Consider the following 23,211-nt stretch of genomic DNA (forward strand, 5'->3'; position numbering starts at 1 on the left):
ACAACACCTTGCAAAAGGGAGACACTTAAATGAATAGGAGAATAATCCTGATAAACCCTGTATACCTTAAAAAGTCAAGGCTAGATATGAGTTGTGAAGAGTATGTAAAATATGGCAAAAGAAATAGAATATATTTACAGGTAGGAATAAGACTGTATCAAGATTTCTAACTGAGACCTCAAATAATAATTGAAATTTACTTTTTGAAAACTAATCTTTTAAGTGTAGGAAAAAACTGGTTAACTTGTAACAAATCAATTATTTTAAGAGCTATTATTAATTTTTCATGTTAAGTAATTTTTGATATTTACTTCAAATTCTTAATATAAAAGTAAATAGTATTTGAGAGAAAATTATAATTAAAATGAATGCACAGCATACCTGTTAACATAGCTGAATTCATATTAGAATATGTTTCAGAGTCTTGAGCTATCCATTGAAAAAGAATACACCACAGCCAGTCATTTCATATTAAACCTTTTATTAAAACTCAGTCTTTACAACATATTTAAAATGAAATATTCCACATCAAATATTTAAGAAAAAAAATCTCTATATGCAATTATTGGCACATAAATTTAAGAACATAATTAAAATTAAGCTAAACCTATCTCTCTTAATATAGATATGTAGATGTATCTATATATCTATATAGATAGATTTCTCTATATATACATCCAAATTCATGTCAATGACCTGGAATACCTGAGTTTTCAAGTCGGTTTTCCAGACAGTGTGAAACATTTTCATCCACTTTATACAGGGCACAGCCAATCCTTACAGAATAACTTTGGTTGATAGATGCTGTCTCCCAAAGACCAAATAGAAGTTCTTATGGGATTAAAGTTTATCTTCAGAGTCTTCTTCTAAGTGGAGGTCAGTCTGTGATGTAAGGAATGACTCCCACGTAGCAAGGCACTGAATAACGGAAACACAGATGAGGAGACCAACAGAAGTTCACTTTCAGAGTACAAAGAATTCATAAACCCTGCCTAATCTGTCCCTACAGCAATCTTCTCTACTCCTCTCTCCCATCAGCCTACCAGAATCTACGTCATTTCCCACATATTTTCAATCTTAACCAGGGATGCTATTGCTAAATCAGACTTAAAACATATTAGACTTAAAAGATAAGCATGGGTTACTTTGTTTAAATAATGCACTGCTACCCCATTGTCAAGAGAGAAAACAGAGCTCAAAGTTACAGATGAAAAGATGAACCCACTTGGAAATGACGAGGCATTAGGCAGGTGAACTGAACAGAACAGAAAGGATGCATGAATGCCCTGTGCAGGCAAATCCCACCACATCACGGAAGAACTTAGGAAAGCTGATTAACTTTTATTATCATTTCTTTAACTATAAATCAGGTTAAAAACAGTACTTACTGATAAGGCAATTGTGAAAACTAAATTATATAATCTGTATAAATCTTTTGCAGAATACCTAGCACAAAGAGTTCAAAATGTTAGCAAATATATTATAATATTCTTATTATAATATAAATTATATTACATTATGATGATCTGCTGGGACTGGGTGGTAAGATTTGGTCATTAATATGCTTGGCTATCTTACTACTAAAATAATTAAACAAGAGTTATGCCTAATATACCAACAGAATGAATATCTGTAAAACAGTCTATTAAGCCAAAATAAGGCAGAAATTGGAAAATGGGAACAATGAACAGATGGGACCAAAAAAAAAAAGGGTGTGTGTGTGTGTGTGTGTGTGTGTGTGTGTGTGTAAATGCACACACATAACAGCAAGATAAAAGACTCAAACATAATCATATCAATAATCAACCAATTAAATCAACCAGATACACAATAAAAGATACAGATGGTCTACTGAATGAAAAAATACCCACATTAATTTTGTTTAAATTGCTAACAGTTTTAAATAAAAGGACACAAATAGATTAAAATTAAAAGGATGAAAAAATATATATCATGCAATACATGTCAAAAGAAAAGCTAGAATGGCTATATTAATGTCAGAAAAGTAGATTTTAGAGCAAAGATAATTATCAAAGGTAAAAATGATAATTTCACAAAGATAAAGGGGCTAATTTATCTAGAGGACACAATTCAAATGTTTACACACAAAATGAGAAAGTTTGAAAATCTGTGAAACAAAATTGACAGAAATACAAGGAGAAAGGCAAATAATTATTATTGATTTTCATACCCATCTTATGTTTGATAGAATATGCTGAGGAAAAAAGCAATAAAATAGATTTGAATCACATTTTCAATTAAGTTGACCTAACTGGTATCAATAGAACAAAAACAGAACACACATTTTTCTTTAATGTACACATATAACAGGAATCTCAATGAATTTAAAAAGATTCAAGCAGTATGAATTATGTTCTTTGAATATAATGGATTTAAATTAGAAGTTGGTAATAACTATGTGAAAAACACCAAATATTTAAAATCCAAGTGGGACAATTATAAATAATCCCCTGTGTCAACATATCAAAAACTGTAATAGTTCAAAAACATAGTACATATAGAAACAGCACTAATCACCTACATTAGAAAAGAAGAAAGGTCTTACACTAATGACTCTGATTTCTACTTTGAAAATTTAAAACACACACCAAAAAAACCCCAAATCAAAACAACAACAGAAAACCCCAGAAAAGATCAGTGGAAATCAATGAAAGATAAAAGAAAAATAATAGAGAAAAAAATAAAGAAACTAAATATTGAATGTCTTGAGAAGATTACTATAATTGATAAATTTTTAGCCATACTGATGATAAAAATAGGTGGTATGAATTATCAATGGTGAGGAATGAAAGGCATAATTTCAGCTCCAATTCTACTGAGGGGAAAAAAGGAAATATTGTGAAGAACTTCATGTCCATACTTTTGAAAACATAGATGAAATGGACCCAATGCTCAATAGATTCAGACTACGATACTCATTCCATAAGATACAGATAGCCCACATGAATTTAGATTTGCAGTAAATATCTTTCCACAAAGACAACTTCAGGCCCAGAACTCTTCATTGGTGAATTCTATAACTCCCTAAGGAAGAAAGCATTCTAATCCTACACAAACTCTTCCAGAAAACCAAAATATAGGAGAGCTTTTCAACTGGAACAAAACCAAAGCCATTACAAGAAAAGAAAATGAGCAACCAACTTTATTCATAATCACAGATGCAAAAAAATCTCAAGATTTTAGCAAATCAAATCCCTCAATCTATCTAAAGAATTACACATCACAACCAAATGGGAACTTTCCTCAAAATATAAGGTTGGACTAATCATCAACTACCAACCAACATAATTGACTATATTAAATTCGATATCATATCAGCATAGACAGGAAAAACATTTCCAAATTCCAATATCTATTCCTGATTTTTTTTTAAAGTTTCTCAACAAATTAGGAATAGGAATTCCACATGCTGAGGAAGAATATCTATAAAATTCCTACAGTTAACATTACATGCAGACATGCAATAAATATTAACTGCTGTTAGTATTTTATTTATTTTCAATGCCAAGAAAAAAAGAAATTAAAACCTCAGCTTTACAAATAAAAATCTCCTTTACCAAACTTCCAGTATAAAGTATGAAGTAAATGCAAAGATACCAAACTAACTTTTAAAGAATCTATCTAGGGCTGGGGATGTGGCTCAAGCGGTAACGCGCTCGCCTGGCATGTGCGGGGTGCTGGGTTCAATCCTCAGCACCACATACAAATAAAATAAAGATATTGTGTCCACCAAAAACTGAAAAAAATAAATATTAAAAAATTCTCTCTCTCTCTCTCTCTCTCTCTCTCTCTCAAAAAAGAAATCTATCTAGAAGCTTACAAAATAAAGAAAACTATTAAATGGGTTGGGAGGGCTGATAGAGATAGATAGAGAGCGGAGTCATAATTCACATCTGGGGAACCCCTTCACCTTCTTTCTGCTGCAGCTTTCTGGTCTCTCTGCAAATGCACACATGATCTAGCAGCCAGTAACCCTGCAAGGCAGCCTAAAGCACTCACTGCTCAGAAGATCTCATATCTTTTTGATAACTGTCAAACATTTAAACAAACTTATAAATGTCCCTGAAATAAAATTCAAAATAAAATCTGAGGCTTCTGTTCTCTTTAGAATTCCTGTCAAATAACCAATCCAAATTTCATCAAAGATGGCACTACTCATCAAGGGAACATACTTCCATCATCGGATTCTGGTTCAACTATATTAACTTCATTAGCCATCCATGTCTACTAGTGTTGTGAATGAGCATTTTCATTTCTAAAGTAAGTACTGAAAAGGACAGTGATACCTCGTAAAAGAGACAAAATTGGTACTGAACTATTATTCCCTTACCACATTCCATACGAGAGTCAGAAAGATTTATGTATTTTGAAATACTAAATGGATAGAACCACTAATATGTAATAACAACAGAAATAACATTACAACTCCCTTATATTGATATGAATATTTGGTCAAGCATTATAACAGTTAATTTACATACTACTTTCTTAAATATGATAATAACTATTATGAATCTTATTTTACAGATAAGAAAGCCAAGGCGCAAATGGTTAAAGTAGTACAATTATGATGTTAAGTACAAATATATAGGATAGTCAATGTTTATTGTCACCAAATAGGAAGTAACCAATTGCCTGAACTATCACTGGGATACACTTACAAAGTCACTGGCAAGCAAGACAAGACCTCTCTCTCTTTTACATAGTGGAAAAAGAACAATTTTGGAAGAGGAGGTAAGAAAATGTTTGACTACAGAGGCAATAGGCTGATCAAATTTTAGGAAAGAGTATATACAAAGGTTGTGTATATTGATTCTCTATATATTTCTTAGAAATTATTTCTTTCTTGAAGACAACTACATTAATACACAGCAGGTTATGTGGCAGGTGCTCAGTAAATGAAGTCATATGACAACAGAGAAGGAAAGTATTGAATGACTGATGCTAAAATACTGGTCATCACAGAAACTATATTCTACCTGAACACTAATGAATTGACATCCTGATTTCTATTGCTCTCTAAACTTATTAATGATAAGTTTTGCCAAACAAGCCTGATCTACACTTTGGATGCTGACTGAAGAAGATCTGGGCCTGCAAAATGAGGATTTGACCCTGAACTATGTCACTCCTGATGCTACTAGATCAAGATTTTGGAATCTTAGAAGATTTTTTACTAAATGAAAAATCGTATTTTTCAACTGCCCCTTCCAACCAATGTTCAATAATGAGCTGAGTTACCTGGTACCTTTCTTGCACATGTGTAAAGTTTATATACATCTTTTAGAAATAACAAATAGTGAATTCTTTTTTTTTTGAGAGAGAGAGAGAGAGAGAGAGAGAGAATTTTTTAATATTTATTTTTTAGTTTTCGGTGGACACAACATCTTTGTTTGTATGTGGTGCTGCTTGGCTTTGTGATCATTGAAGGATTCAAATAATCATTAAATCAACAACAACAAAAAAATCTTAAAACTGAGTGTGAGACTAGCCTTCATTTCCAAGTTACAGTTTTTAAAGAGTTGTTTCTAATAATGTGGCTTTGCCTTTATTCCCATTTTAAAATCATTACAATCTATGAGGCTAGTTAACATCAGTCAAAATCAGAGTAATAAGTGAAAATACCCAGTATCGGTGCTAGCCTGACCTTTACTAGTTTACCAGTCAGCTCATTCTAGTTGAGATTCTCATATTATTACAGGAAAAATCAACAAAAGGCGCTCCACTTTCATTTGAATAAAGAGTTCTCATTTTCCATTCATATTATTCCATTTGATGTAACAATGCTCTGATGAAATCAGGTCATCCCAATTTTAGTTAAGAAAACTGATTCTAGAGTACAGTATTATGTTCACACTGTACACCCCTACCCCCCCTTTCCCCATATGAAACCATGGGGAATGCTCCTCCTCAGTTCCAGGTAAAGATAGTGGATAAATATGCCATGCATGCTGTTATCCAGGATGTAGAGTGACTAAAAAAGAAGTTTATTTCAAATGCCCCTTAAGTGAAAATCCAGTGCTTATTTTTCCCAGATGGCTCCAGTAGTCAAAGGTTAACGTTGAAACTTCTCTGGAAGGAGAGAATCCAAAGACAACCAGCAGGCCAGAAGGGCTAGGGAAACACATCCTTGGGAAGCAAAACCTTAAGCTCCTATACATGTTTAAAAACATCTCAAACACAAAGATGGAACACTTGGAAAATGAAACTTTAATTCCAAGACAAACTTAGTTTTGAAAACAAATCTCTTCATTTCAGCAGAGGTACTGATGACTTTTTACCATAAGAAGGGGTAAAAGTCTCTTCAGTTCTTATAAGCAGGTAGTGGTCCCACAAAATGATTGAGTTTTCTTAAGAATAAACAGTGACATTAACGTTGTTACTCTAGATACAATACAACTTCCCATGGGAGTGTCCACATATAAGAATTAATATTGATATTTTCTCAGGCTCATGGGGTATGAGGATGTTCTATCCCATAGTGTGACTGTAGGCAAATCTCTTTATATTTCTAGGCCTATTTGCCTACTCACAGAAAAGGGGCTTAGAATATGTGTGTCCATTAAGTTTCTTCCCAGAACTAAACTTAAAAGTTTCCAGAGCTTACCTATGGTCAACAGGAAGGCAACAAATGAGATCACATACAATTTATTAATAGGCATCTATAGGATTAGTGCTATGGTTTGGATCTGAAATGTCCCCAAAGGCTCATGCTCTGAAAGTATGGTCCTCAATCCAACTAGGTTCAGAGATAGGACTTTTGGACAATGGTTAGACCATAAGGGCTCTAACCTTATCAGTGGACTGATCCCTTTGATAGATTATTCCATTGATAGCTGAATTAACCATGGGGACTGATATAGAGGAAGTAGGTCAGGAGAGGCTTGCCTTGGAGGGTTTATCTTCCCTGGTCCCTTCATTATCTTTCTCTGTTCCCTGTCTGCCATGAGCTGAGAAGTTTTCTTCTGCCAGGCCCTTCCACCATCATATTCCTGCCTTTGAGCCAGCCAACCATAGCTCCTCTAAGTGTAGGATTTTAATCACAGCAACAAAAAGCTAATAACATACATAGTTTGACTCAGTATGGAATGTGGCAAGCATTAAATTGTACCTCCCCCTTCTAACTACTGTATTTGTAAAATAATTATCATTATAAATAGTTTCTAAAGATAAGTATGATAAATATGATAAATATTCTCAATCACAGCTTTATTACTATGCTAACCTACATTTACTGAATGCTTATTATGTACAAGATACTGAGTGAGAAATGCTTTTCATTCATTCATTTAGCAACTTTAAAACCTATTTTATATATTGGCAATTACAGGCTCACATAAAATTAGTGGCTTGAGATATATGCTAGTTGAAACTCCTGGAAATATATTAATAAACAAGAAAGTTTAAAATCAACTTACATTTGGTGACTCACTGGGAATATTAAACTTTGCTTCTAAAACTTTTCTTTCATCTTCACATATCCCATTGCACACACACATATGTACAAGTATATTTTAATACCCAGTAAATCTATGATGAGATAGGTATTACTAAGTTCACTTGATAGAAGAGGATACTGAGGATAACTGAAGAAGATGAAAGAGAATCACTGAAAGGTCACTGTGCTCAAAGTCACAAGTTATGCCGATCCAAAACCCATCCTCTTAGCCATCATAGGCAAATGCCAACATGTGATATTTCCACAGGTAAAGCTTACCTGTTCATGGAAATAGCTACTGGAAAACTTACTTCCATCCAAATTATCACATAAGTCAAAATTAGTAAAGTATGACCTATGTATGACTACATTATTAAAATAACTAGAAATTTGTCTAAAATAATAACAATGATACTTATCATTGTAAAATGATAAAAGCCAAACCTTACTATATATTTCCATTAAAACCATTTTAAGTCAAAAGTTGTTGTGTTTCTAGTTTTCTCCACTAATCTAGAGAGTACCATGATAATTGCATCATTCTCAACAAACTAACAAATATGAAATATAATTCAGTGTCCCTAAGTATTTTAATGTTGATTTAAACGAACTTGGGAACAGATGATATCACCTACATTTAAGGAAACAGTGAAGTTCTAATTCATAATTATTTTTACAATAGGTCACTATCATTGCAAAGTTATTTAGCACAAATAAAAATTATAGATCATATAATAAGGATAATAGGTGTATAACATATTAATAATGCCTTTTATCACCTAAACTTAAGATGTGGAATACTAATGAAAACTTTCAGGAGCTGCATATTTTGAAATTCTGAACTATAATAAGCCTGGAAAGAAAGCAAAGATGATTCTGATAGAGAAAATAAATTTCTATTATTTTACAATAGCTCAAATTATCTACTGAATTTCATTTTTGGAAAAGCCTAAATTCAACTTCTGAGAATCATTTGCCAATTTATAATTTTAGAAGTATCTGTAACTTTAAAATCATAATTTGCATATTTTCCTAAAATTACTTTTATACATCTCCCAGGAATGTGAGTGATAAGTTTGCATTTGTAAACACTACAATAATACTCAAAATGACGGCAACAGAGACTGCAAAAGGACTCATTAGCTACAAACGCCATCTTGTGGTCCATTTATTTATTATTCTGTAGTATTGCTCTGAAGATGTCTACCCTAAAATCTGATAAAGATAGAAAGATCCCTAGATGTAATTTATACCATTTCCTCTCATTTTTACACATGGGATACATTTATGTTCCAAAAGATCTAAAATATGGAAAATCTTTATAGGAGGGATTCATATAAAAGCCTAAATTTGAATTCATATCTTTTCAACTCATGCTTTCTATATATCGTAGCATCACTATTTTTGACGTAAAACAAGTCAGTTGCATGAAATTTGTCCAGTTTAATAATGAATACTTCAGGATTGGGTGTATGTGTTTTTATTTAACCATTTACTGAAATACAACAAACTATAAAGACAGCACATTTAGCTTTAGATTACTGGAAAATGTATCAAAGTACAACTCTGGTTTGAAGCACATCATTTTAAAGTATTATGTGTTCTTATTTTAGCCTCCTAAAGATTTGTGAAGGGTGAGTGTATGAATGGGGCAAGCTGAGGGACAAAGGAAAAAGTGTCAAAATCTTTGTTTGCCAGATTCAAATGGGCAGAGAGGACATGGTTAAGACATATGACTAGCCAGCAGCATCATGATACACAACTCTAATATTTTTCATTAGTAAATTCAACTCTTTATTCAAGATGTTGAATCATGCATTGTATCATGAACATGTGTGTTAAACCATTTCTTTTTCTCATCCCCTTCCATTCAAATCTCTGATTAATTTAACTTCACAAAAAAATGCATTTAATCCAAAGGATGGGTAGACTGTCACTGCTATGGTGTAAATGTGCATTTTATACCGAAGCTTAATTTCATTTGCACAGATAACTGAGATATAATTATATTATAGAATACAGGGGAGTGGTAATAATATTTTAATAGAAGTTTTTAAGAAAGTAGAAACTTACAAAACAAAAATCTTCCAGATTTATATTAGACATAATAAAAGTGTTACATAGCTATAGCTATGACTTTTGAATATCTAATTTAGAACAGAAATCATCATCTAATCTTAATTGCAGATGTCCTTGAGTTCAGATTATAATTCTTGTTTCTTCACTTATCCAAAATTCCTAGTAACAATCTGTCAAACTGAAAAGGCAGTTTCCTGCTCTCTGAGGTAGCTAGTCTCCAAAGATACCTCCTTCCCGCCAACAGTCAGCCAGTAACAGATGACCGCAACAGCCTACTAGGAGCAGTCCAAAAAGGTTTAAAATTAAAAAAAATCATCCACTGATGATTCTGGATACATGGTCAATGGTGAAGTCTCTCCTTAGTAAGAACACAAAGTTTCAAAGTTCTAAGGCCTTATGAGGCTATTTCATCTCTTATTCTTGTGGTCTACTCATTTATATCATAAACTTCTAGATTCTGTTTGAAATAAGACTGTCTTGCTTGATAATAAAATGATATCTATGATACAAGATGGTAAAAAGGAGGACAAGATGAATCACGGTTGATTTCTTTAGAACAAACTCGAGAAAGTGCCTAGCTATCAGTGGATTGCTATTTAATGGCATTAAGATGATGAAAAGTGGATATTTCCCTTTTGATGAAGACCACAATGTCTGAGGGTGGTTCCCTCGGAAATAGTGTGACACAGCCTGAATCTCCTAACCCAGGCATTCAGGCTTCTAGTAAGTGCCTCAAATGGAGAAGACTAACTAATGTGAGTTCAAGGAGGTAACAGATTGGAAAATTTGTAAGCCTCTGAGCCTCTCAAGCAGGTATGCTTGCTTTGCAGGAAACCTAATCCACACATGATTGGGCTCTCTTCATCCCAGGATGTATAACGTAGTTGTCAGACATTCTTCATATGGTACCAAAGATACTGACTGTTCTTTTGTGAAGGAGTGTTTTTAGCATCATCAAAAAATTTCTGTTGCCGAGTCTAAGGGTTTAAGTTAGGGTTTTGTAATTGTTAGGTAAAATAAAAAGCACCCTGATATGGATTGAAAAATTCCTGTCCTAGATAATTCTGGATTATCCAACTCTAGTTAACCTCGGTTGTATAAGGAAAGGGAGTTTAGCGAAGGTACCCCTTTACTCAGATTTAACCTAAGAGAGCCAATAAAAAAAAAAATGATTTAATACAGGCTATCTATTATGCCACTTTTCCAAAATTTTAAAAGAAAACCTAGATACTACCTGTCATTCCTTTGGCTCAGAACTAAATAACTCCATCTGGATATAACCTCTGCCACTTCCATCCTTTCTCTCCAAGACAGGCTGCTCACAAAGAGTTGAGTATTATCGGGTGATTGTGTACAGCACGCATCACAAATTACAGAGGAAGTCAGCTACTCTGGAAACAGGTGTCATTGTTCCAGTATTCCCACCATTCTGCAGCAATATTTAGTATTAACTTAGGAGAGAAGCTTGGCCTGCTACGTGGAAACCTGTCAATTTTCCCTCCAGGACTCAGTGTAGAATGAAGGGCTTCAACTGGGGCTCTGTAAGCACTGCTTTCCAGACAGTAAAGGAAGGATTATTATACCACTCATTGAAAAAATAAATAAACAACATGCCCAGCCTTCTCTTTTTGTGGAAATGTATAGTTTTTGTTTTATCTCTTCAAACATACTAGATTTTACTTACCTCTTTTGTGTGTGTTTGCTGAACCTTTTCAACACATACTTGCATTCTTCTTTATGGAGAAAGAAGGAGTGGAATAGACATGAGGCAACTCCGTTTGCTCAGTTTCCATAAGGGACTCGTTTTATTAATTTTGTTACAGTTATTATAGAAGTTTTTTTTTTTTTTTTTTTTGCTTCCAAAGGGTTACTCACACCCACTCTGATTTGACTCTGGTACTGTTGGGAAGTTCTCCACTATTTCCCTCCAAACCTCACTTCCTCCTGAACTGCCCTCCCTGACACTTCCTGTTCTTTTCCGTATTCATCTGGGACTGCACCCCCTCTTTCATCTTCACAGTCACAGTCCCTGGTCCACAGGTGTAATCAGAGCTCATTCTTTATCTGCCTCACTCTTCACTTTTCAGAACTGCTCACTCCTCTTAAGTCATGTTCTCTTTTAAAGTCGATGACTTTGAAAGTATAACTAGCTTTTCTATAATTTTTAAAGCCACTTTACTAAATTCTAGGGAATATGACTGAGAATGGCCAAGGTTTCTTTCCATTGCTTTCCCTCTTAGATTTTGGGGAAAAAAGGGGGGGTACTTTCTCCCTATGTTAATGGCAGTTCTACTTTGATAGTTAGAACTAACTAGCAAATTAACTAGACTAGAGGCTGATCTGCTAATCATTCCTTTCAAAAAGTTAATTTTCTGATTTTCTACATCCAAAAGATTGACATTTCTGACAAAATCTAAATGCTACCCATCAGAATCTTCCTTAGGTAACAATTTTATAATTATTATTGATATAGATTAACCTCATACAATCAGAATGTTTCTTTTCTAGTAAATGTTCACAAAACCCCCAAAATGTTTAAAGTATGTAGGATGACAATGAATTTAAAACAAACTACCTCTTCACTAGAATTTACTATTTTACCAAAATAATATAGAATACATTTCTAAATAAATACAACTATACTTGAAGAAACTTTTGGATACTCAATGTCCATCCACTACTTAGTTGAAGGACTGTAATGAGACATACTTTTAAAAAAATTTCTGTAATTTTCAATGACCCATCAATAACTAGACTTGGATTTTAGAGAAGTATTAGTCCATTTTTCTTCTAGAGAATATACTTCACTATAATTGATTTTCTGCCTCCTAGATGTCCATATAAATATTTTTGCCATCCACTAAGGACAAATCTTTCTAGTAGGTCTGTCCATTACAATTCAAGCAAATAAATTCAAATATTCTTCCATTAAAAAAGTTAACACATTATAAATTGTATTAGTCAAGTGAAAATACATATTATTCTTTCCTAATAAACTTTAAACTACTATAGGCAAGATAGAAGCTTGAATTTGGATATCCCATAGTGCTTTGATGCTAATCAAATCTTAAAGGATTTTGCATGAAGTAAATTATATTTTTTAAATAAGACTGGTAGCATTTGAAATGTAATACCCATTGATGGAGTTATTTCTTGAAATTCTTGCCAAGCATGCCAAGCAAGTTTTTAAAAAGCTAATATTAATAGTTATTTATAATTGTTTTTTTTTTTTTTTTTGAGATGGGAGTCTCACTCTGTTGCCCAGGCTGGTCTTGGACTTGTGGGTTCAAGTGATCCTCCTGCCTCAGCCTCCCGAGTATCTGTGACTACAGGTGTCTGTCATCACAACTAGCTTACTAGTATTACTTATTATGTTTCACTATTTGTAATTACCTAAGCAAATGAAAATATAGTAATACAATGTATCATATGAAGATTGTAACCATGTGAAAAAAGTATGCAAAAGGATTAGAAAATATGAAAGTCAAAATAATCTATTCACTTTAATCATCATGACAGAAAATTAATGTGTTTATATCAACATATAAACACATTTAGAAATGACCATGCAGAAAAGTTTTAATATTAAATTTCAAATAGTAATTTTTTTAGTTAATATTCAAGTACCACTCTTTTAAGAGATAGGCTTATAAGCATGTAGTATTTCTTCTTTATTCATTAGTATACCTACTTAATTTTTGCTGTTTGTTGTTTGTTTTGGTGAGCATGTATGAATTTTATGACCAGAAAAATAGGCTATAAAACAAGGACTCCCACATATTTACTAATAATTTAAAATAAGCTATGTAAAGGACTAAGCTATTATCCTTCATTAAATTCACTTAGGTACAAACTGCTTGATTTGTCAAAAATTATCACTAAAATGTTTATATTACTTGAAACTTGGGTGAGATGGGTGGGGCTGGGGCTTAGAAAGTTAAGTGAGATTCTGTGTGTGATACACAGGGCAGGGATGATCACACTAGCTACTTAGAAATGGTAAATTAGCAGACACGTGTTAAGAATCTGAGCTAGGTGTAGCAGCACCCTCTTCTAAATTCCAACTATTCAGGAGACTCAGGAAGGAGGGTTACAAGCTCAAGTCCAACTGTGGCAACTAAGCAAAACTGTGTCTCAAAAATAAAAAATAAAAACAGGCTGGGGAATACCTTAGTGGTGGAGCACTCTTGGGTTTAATTCCCAGCACCATTAAAAAAAAATCTTCCATGTGTTAAAGAAGTGTTGGATCATAGTTCCCTTTACCACAACTTTAAGCTACCTCTGTGAATTCCTTACTCTATTAATATCAAGCTGTCCTTGAAACATCAGAGATGAAAAAACAAAAACATTAATATAGTTGAGAAGCCTTAAACAAGAATGTAAAAGAGATTAGTGCTGTTTGTCATCTCCCTAATAGCAAAGGTGATGCCACTGGATTGGTAGATAATTTCCTGTTTTTTGGGCCAAACTTACCAAACCCAACAATAGTCTAGAGCAATTCCTAATCAGCTGCACTTTCCTGCCGAAATCCCAAATAACCATTCAACATCCATTTGTAAGAGGACACAGGATAGTTAAGAAAATTCCATGACATTACAGTTGAGTTTTCATAAGAACACACTCTTCTAATTCATTTTATCTGCTAAGGATCACGTCCTCTGAAGCCTTCTTCATTGTTAGCATGAACTACAGCAACAGCAAATTCTCTTTTGTGCCCATGGGGGAACAATTAAAAATATCCATGTACTTTATCTAATGTGTCTTATTTTATTGTTTCACTATTCCTTTCACATTAGCAGGAAATAATTTTCTTTGGCTCTCTGAGTGCCGTTGTACAATCAAATGTCACACAATGTTCCAATCAATGACAGACCTCATAGAATTGTGGCTCCACAGAATTATAGTGCCTAGTGAAATCACAGTCATCTAAGTTGGTGTAAGTACACTCTATGATGTTTACACAACTATGAAATCACCTAAGGACATATTTCTCAGAATGACTCCCTACTCCTAAATGCCCCATGGCCATACATTGAAATTATTCACCCTGTTGAGTTGGATTTTGGGTTTTACTGTGTTGTTATTCTTGTTTTTCTACAGTCTCAATAAATTCATTCTTAATTATTAGTCATATAGAACAGAATGGGAATAACACTTGAACTATTCAAAGTTTAGTCCAAGATACCACTTCTGTATTTGCAGTCAACTATCTACTAATAAATCCATATGTTTAAATACAACATTTCAATACGACAATAATTGGAATCTCATATAGATCCTTACCTCATAGTTGTAAATCTGATTTTCATTTTTTCCCTTGATATAGAAATTTTAAGTTGTAAACAAGCTGTGATCATTTTACTTCACACAAGTAAATCCAAAGGCAAATGCTTACGCCCCATTTATTTATCATACTAAAAGCAGACCCCTTTGGGGACTTATCAAGTAAATACAGATGAAAAAGGAAGTACTTCCATTAGAATATGACTAAATTAAGCAAGGAATAGCAAGATGAAATATTTCACTTCCCTGCATATCTGACACATTCTGAAGTTAATAGATAACAGCAGATTGTCACTGTTTAGGCCTCATATTCTTTCTGCTAATTAAGAATCATTGATTATTTAAGGACTCCAACTTCCCTTACTATGCTTTAGTGGATGGATGTGACAAACATGTTAAAATATTTTTTAACATGAAAAAAACCAAAACAAAAAAAAAACAACAACAACAAATAACTGAAGAAGTAGGGATCTTTTGAAATTACACTAAATAAAATCAATGACACCTCCAAATTTATATATCCAAGATGCTATGCAGTTGATAAATTTTTAGTTACATTCAGAAATATAATTCACTTGGGGAAATGTTAAGAACTGTAAACTGCTATGAAGAATAAAATTTGCAACATGACACAGTGATGCTAAGTTAATTGTTTCTAAGAAAACAGTGCTTTGTATAAACTGAATTTAATCAATGAGAATGACAAAATGCATACTTATATAAGAAGTATAGTCAAAACCCAAACATTTTATTTAGAGTTTGATGAATCTGAACATTAAAAAAAAAGGTCCAAATTCGAAAATTCTGGCAGACGTTATCATTTAAAGAAAAATACATTGGTTTTATATATCATGCAATTTTTAAACCTTAATATACTTATATTTTATAATAATAATCATGTATAATATATTGCATATTCTAATTTTGAGGACTTTTTAAATAAATTATCTTGCTGATTGTCATTTAATTCGGAAATATAAGTATATGCAGGTTTTACCATAAAAGAGAGGTAGTTACTACTGAGGATTTAAACAAGTGATAACAAAACCCTATGTTGATAAAAAGAGAAATATTTTTAAATCACTCAAAAATCAGAGATTTATGGGAATTCCTTTAGATACTTAAATTTAATGCAGAATACAAAACTAAAAAAAGAGATTAAAAATTATCTTTCCAATTCTACCCATGAAAAAAAAAATCCCTTGACACTATTCACTAACATCTTGTGCACTACCATGAAACCCCAGGTCAGCTCACTTCTCTGCCTGGGATGCTGCAGCAGCCTCCTCCAAACAGGCTCAGCACAGCCAGTGTTGCTTTACCCTGATTCACATACAACCAGAGTGATCCCTGGACAAGGCAAGTCCTGCCTCCTGGAAACTCTTTAATGGTTCCCATTTCCCTTAGAACGAATGACAAAAGACTAAAAATTCATGATGCCATTTTCAGCCTAATCTTTCAATTGAACACTACATTTCCTTCCTCCAGAAATAAGCCTCAGTTACATGAACATAAGTCTCTCTCACTTCTGTGCTTTGGTCTGTATTTCTTTTCCGCTCTACAGTGCTCTTTCACACATCTCTCTGTCTTGCAACCTGTTACTCATCATTCAGGTATCAGTTTAAACATTCTTCGAGGCAACTTCCTTATTCATTTTACATTAGGTGAGATGCCTCTGCAATGACTTTCTACACTGAAATTTATACTACTGTAACATGATCTCTTTTTTTCATTAACTCTTTCCATATTTGACTACAACTACATGAGAAATAATTGCAATTGTGTTTGCCTTGTATACTCCAGGTGCCCACACAGGTGGGCAGGAGGGGATAGGAAGTACCCAGTTAACTCTTCTTGTTAATATGAAAATATCAGTTAATCTTTCAAAATGAACATTTCAATTTAAAATACCTTATACTGAAAATCACTCCAGACTAAAATATGATTTCCTTAATTTATCAATTTCATGTATTTATTAATTCACCAAGAAATAAGGTTAAAGACATATATTTAAAATAAGAATATTTAAAGAAGAATGTTTAGAATATGCTGGGTAGAGAAAAGCAACAGTATTATAAAATTCATTTGAGAAAGTCATTTGAGAAATAGTTATATAACGAAAAATAATTGTTTGGAAAGAAAAATGATAAGAATTTTAAAATGATGACTTAAGAATTTAAAAGAATTTAAATTGGTTCTTTCAACCCAGGATAGTAAAGAGTAGAAGAGAATATAATGCTTTAAAAACAAAGCAGCATGGAAAAAAAAAAAAGCAGTATGAAGTAGCACCACTTACCTGTTCATAATAGTGGATATTCTCCTCAGCCATATCTGTAAATGCTGACTTGATATCATTTTGCATATTTAGTTTCCATCTTTCCCAATCTGCTTTCAGGGCATTATTAGCACATTCTACTTTATCTTCAAGTTTTCCAATCTCTTCTGTAAGCTGAAGTAAGCCACAAAGAGAGAGAAATTGATCTATGTAGTCTTGCCATGAGGTAAATTCATCGAATGTAAGTAGAACATGATATCAAAACAGCTTGAGAATAACATTTTAAAAAGCTACCAGTATTTATCACATGTACTAGTTAAAGTAAAAAGAACACTGAAATTGGTCAGGGCCATTGAACAGAGTTCTAAGGTCTGCCATCAAGTAGCACTTAATCTTGGTAAATCTTTCAACCCTGGGCTTCAGTTTCACTATTTACGAAAAGAAGTAAATTGAACAACAAATTATTTCAAAATTCTTTTATACTAACACTCTCATTAGGGTGACAATAATTATTATTATTGTGACAACAAATATTTGTTAAAAGATGTAGTTTCATTCTTTTATCTTCCCAGTCTTCAATTGCTTTTAAGAAAGCTCAATTAACTGACATGTTATAGCATTCCCATAGATCATGTTGTCCAGCCTGGAGGCCCAGGGATTAACTTGAACAATTTTACTCAGATAACTGGCAACAGAGACAGGTTTATATCTCAAGATGCTGGACCCCAAATCTAAGGTCCATTAGGAAGGTTCAGTGCGGTAATTACACCCCTCCCTATCTTACTTACCAAACTAAGCATGCAGTCCACTGACTTATTCTTTATATGTGGCAGACTAATATATTTTACATACTTATATATTTTATTCATATTGTTTATATATATATATGTGTGTGTGTATATATGTGTGTGTGTGTGTGTGTGAGCGTGACTGTGTATATATGTATAGCTTCCTGACTGTACCAAGCATTCATCTAGGACCTGGAAAATGAGTACTGAAGATAATAGACAAAAATCCCTGCTTTAGTAGAGCTTATACTCTGCTGGGGAGAGAGAATCTATAAGCAATATAAAATATTAACTATCAGCCAGTAATACAAGCTAAAGAGATAAATGAAACAAAAAATCTCAATAGAAAATGTTACAATGCTCAAACTTCAGATAAGGTGACCAAAGAAAACCAAAATAAGAAATCATCATTTGAATAAATTTCTAAGGAGACATGTGAGTGAACCATGGCATTCTAAATGGGAAAGAGATCCTGGCAGAGGAATCAAGAAGGCAGTTGACCTCAGGTGGAAGCATGACTGGCTCTTCTAGAACAAGGCGACCAGCACAGCTTCAGCACAGTGAGAAGGAACAGGGGAGACTCAAGACAGGTCAGACAGGTGGTAGGTGATTGGATCACAGTGAGCTGTGTGGTCTGTGGGACAGCTCTGGGTTTTACTGCATGAGATCCAAAGCCATGAAGATTTAAGAAGAAATGACTTCTTCCCTCCTATGTTTTAAATGGGATATTATGCATTACCACCATTTCATAACTGTATATATTTGTAATAGGTCCCTGAGTAAGAAGAATTTCTATTTCAAACATGTTACAATGTGAAAATATCTTAGAATCAATAAAATGTATTGTTTCTGAGAATATATATATATATATATATATATATATATATATATATATATGGTATGGGAAATCTATTTCAATGGTAACATTGAGTTTCATTGGGGGGGAGTATGTGTGTGTGAGAGAGAGTTTTAAATTTCTTGTTCTGTTTTCTTGGGGGGAGAACCATATCAATGGGGCCATTTAGTACTTTATGGGTATGTGTATTCTTTGGGGCAATGATTTTGCTAACTCTTAGAGAACCTGTCTAATGGGATATTAATTGAATAACTAATAATGACAGGCTGTAGGTGCTAAGGGATAAGCTAAAAGTAAAATTATTAAAGGTCAAACTCATTTAACATCTATGTCTAATAGACAAAGCTTCAGGTCTGTTAGAAGCCTCACTTCTCTGAGTTGTTGGATGGGGTTTTATCATTCAAATATTAAGTAGTAACCCAATGTTTCTCCTCCTCCACCTAGGGTCAAAAGGCACACATAGCAGTTGGAACCATACTGTTATTCTCTAGTTAGACTTTGCAGTCTAAAGTTGCAATCTATTGGAGTGAGATTGCTGAAAGAGGTGGCCCCCCAGGAATTGGCTTTAGGAAACACAGCATCAGAATCATATATTTTCTTTTCCTCCCTTTCCTATTGAAGCTTATAATGGGGTTACTTTAATAACAGATTTATAGCAAAGGGTTTTCCCTTGTCAATCTGTAAATCCCCTTCATTGAAGACTCCAGGTCAGGTTGGTGGAGGTGGATGGTTTCTTCACTCTCTAGAGAAAAGGTCTTGTAAGACTCACTCTCACCTCCAGAGAGGACTGAGATGAAGAGGACTGGCTATGGGTTAGGTCAACATCAGCTTAAGTCCTGCTTCTTTCATAAGCTATGTGACATTGGATAAGACTCCCTGTTGAAGTAGTTTATTCATCTAGAAAACATAAAAATGATAATACTCACTTCATACGGATTTTTAAGAAAACTGCACAAAATTAAAAAAAAAAAAAAACACTGTTTCACATCCTGCCTCACAATTTGCCTAGTACATGCTTTCTATGCCCATCACCATTATCGCCATCAATATTACCTGGCAAAACTGACACTGATCCTCTCTCTTTTGGTATTTTGGTCTCTGGAAACATGTCATTCACCTGCCAGATCAGGGTCTAACTTGATTTCCATTGCTATTTCTTTCTTTATTATTTCAACTGGGAAAGGAGAAACAAGACAGGAATTTCCTCACACTGAATAATCTTCCATGATTTCAAACTGGAGAAACACTAATTGATAATGAGTATGATCATGTTATTCAAAGAATGATCTGGACAACATCTTGCCTAACAATTTATAAATGCATAATATAATTAGATGTCCTTCTCTTTGATTAACTTCAATTTTAGCCATTTCTTTGGTGCATGGATTATGTATTCTGACTCCACCACCTGTCCAGGTTCTGAAAGAGCACACCAAAAGTTAACCAAAGTGGGAGAATAAGATGTGTTAAGATACCTTCCAGGACAAAGGAGCCCCTCTCTTGCTCCAGTGTCTCCCCCAACACCACAACGCAGGGTTTAATAACTCTAATGATGGGAAATCCAATTCATAGACTCTACTGCAAAATGGCATGGGGAAAGTTGGGATAAAGAGGATTTAAAGTTTGCATAATTCTTCTTTTCACAGATGCTGGCAGCAATTGGGCCCTCTGTTGGAAAAACTGAAGAAGCAAGCAATGCTTTTTGCCCACAAAATGTCTCAATACCAGAATTAAGTAACAATAGAAGATTGTAAGATAATAAAAAAGGGTTTATGTTTAACAACAAAGCTAAAGGTTAATTTCTAGCTACAGTCACTCAATTAAATGAAAGTAATTAATACTAAGAACTCAAACAAAACAATATCATTCTCCAATATTCCATATCTATAGTAAGAGTAGTAGAAGTAATAAGAATCATTTATTACATATCCACGGGTCATTGTTTTAAGCTATATATTTACATTATTTCATCTAATTTGCATAAGCATGTTTTAAATTGGGTATTACTATCTTCCTATTATAAACTGGGAAACTGGGAGAAAGAACTGATGGAGATTACAATTGTTTGTGGCATTTCAGGTATTCAAATCAAGGTCTGCCAAATATATCTTCCCTCTATAACTATTGGATGGGACCAGGAACAGAGCTGGCTTGCCTGTGATTTTCAAGGTTGAACTAATTCAGCTCCTATCTCAATGAGTTCATAATCTATTAAAATAAAGACATGCAAAAGTAAAGCAAAAACCAAAAGCTATAATAAAAAGCAAAATGTGACACATATCTTCATGGAGGAAAAAAATAAAGATACAGAATGGAAAATTAATTCTAAATTCTGATTATAGAATGTTTTGACTGTTAATTCACACGGCACTGACTGGGGCAAAGAAATACCTGGCTTCGAGAATGGTATGAACACAACCAGAGAGGTGATATGCTACAATATGGGATAAAAGAGCAGAGAGAGCCTAGTTTAAAGTCTGGAGTGGGCAAGGAAAAACCTGAGAAATCCAAGTGGAAAGGTAGATTGAAGACTGACCACTAGAGGGTGGAAATGATATGGAGCATGAAATGGATTCTGCAGGAAATGTAAGCCACTGAGGGTTTCGACCAAGACAGACTCACATAGATTCCTTAGAAAGAGGTGTGTAGGGTGGTTAAAGGAGAGGGGAAGAGGGGAAAGAAGGAAACCTTTTAGATTAAATTGGCACCAAGAAGATAACCAGGAACACCAATCAGGATCTGATTTGTTCCCACTCACTCAACTCACCCTGCAGCATTTGCTCAGCATCCATCTAAGAGGCTCTGTTAAGAACTAAAATAGAGGGTGAAGAAATGGATTTTGCCCTTGTGAACTCCTGGAGACATGAAGAAATATAAATGCAACAGGATAAAGAACATGCAAGGTATTTCATGCAAATCAAAGGACAGGTGTAAATGCACAGAGGCATGTTTACTTTTGAGTTTTCAGAGTTGCAGGTGGCTCATTAGGGTTGGTACTCAGAGAATAAGAAGGGGGAACAGTGAAGGATGAAGACAGACAGGCAGGTGACTGTCAGGTCCTAGAGGAGTTTTTCCTGCAGTCATTTGGATTTAGTAGAAGATAAATGGAGCCCTGAAGGAGTTTAAGAAAAGGGACTGGGGGCAGTAACAACAATCAGATTCCTGGTACCAGCGAAATTGATGAGATAAAATGCTGAGAGGCAGAATCAGGAGAGTCTGGTGCCTGGATAGCTGTAGGGGGAGAAAGGACTGTGTTACTGATAAGGTGAACTGGAGAACAGGTGGGGTAGGAGTTGAAAGCCTGAAGACAACAGCAGTAAAACAAACACGTCTTGTCCCAAACTGTCCTGTCTTGCTTGCTGAGGCTCAGTGTTATACAAACATTAAAACCCATTCAGTTACATATGGCTTTAAACTTCATTCAATTCTGGGATACCTGCAGGAGCCGGGGTCACATTTATACATTGAAACTTCCAAAATGACTTTGCTACACTGATTTAGGTGCTTTGGACAAGTTGGAAGTGAGACAGATATACCAATTGACATACCAATTATACCCAAGCAAAACTGAATATTTTTAATAACAAAGTAGAGCTATATGTCTAAGGAAGAGAAGTAAAACTATAAGGAAATCTCAGCACAGCTGATGGGCAAAGCTGAACATCCTTTTTGGGAGGGGCTTTTCTACATTATCAAGGTGCTATAGTTTGCATCTCAGATGTCCCCCAAAGGCCTATGTGTCAAAGGCTTGGTTTCTGGCCTGTTGCACTACTGGGATGTGGTGGAACCCTTAGAAGGTGGGGTCTAGTGGAAGGTGGTTATGTTGTTGGGGTGTGCTCTTGAAACAGATACTGGTGTCCCTGTTCCTCTCCTCTCTCATTTTGCTTCCTGATTGCTACAAGGTAAACTGGCCCCTCCATCATGCCACAATGTACCATGCTGCTACAGGGCCAAAGCAACAGGGTAAAGTGACCATGGACTGAAACCTCTAAAACTGTGAGTCAAAATGATTGATCCCCTCAGGTATTTGGTCATAGTGACAGAAAACTAATATGTAATGTTTTGAACTTGATACGTTAGTGCTTAAAATGCTTTGGAATTTTTTCCAGAATTAAGAATAAAACAAAACAAACAAACAAACAAACAACAACAACAACAAAAAGGTTGTATAAAATTAATGATCCACTTTAGTAAAATGCACACAGATACAAGCCTGGTCTATTTGTTACCTGTGACTTTTTAAAATTGAATCACTTATTTTGAAGTGCTAAGTTTGGGGAGTTATGTGAAAACTGTAAAATATTTTACTAGTTCTAAGTAATTTGAATGTCATTCACATTCAAATAGTAGCTTTAAGTATGATGTACCTATAGTAGAATCAAGTCATAAAAAGAAATGTAAACAAATTCAAGAAAGTTGATATGTATCATGATTGGATTCTAGGAAATTTGATCTGAAATGTAACTGAAAA

The 23,211-nt window shown here is 34.1% G+C and overlaps 1 protein-coding gene across 1 annotated transcript in view; it reads right to left on the minus strand.

Moving 5' to 3' along the window:
• Positions 1-470: 470 nt before the first annotated feature.
• Positions 471-23,211, minus strand: part of SNX7 (sorting nexin 7) — an 84,435-nt gene continuing 61,694 nt past the window's right edge. The window contains exons 8-9 of the mRNA XM_081308330.1: positions 17,118-17,270; positions 471-918 (exon numbers count right to left, since the gene is read on the minus strand). Coding sequence (XP_081164456.1) covers positions 841-918; positions 17,118-17,270 — 231 coding nt within the window. The 3' untranslated portion in view covers positions 471-840. The remainder of the gene's footprint in view (positions 919-17,117; positions 17,271-23,211) is intronic.

This window comes from Spermophilus citellus (assembly GCF_964194105.1).
Source record: "Spermophilus citellus genome assembly, chromosome: 9".
NCBI lineage: Eukaryota > Metazoa > Chordata > Mammalia > Rodentia > Sciuridae > Spermophilus > Spermophilus citellus.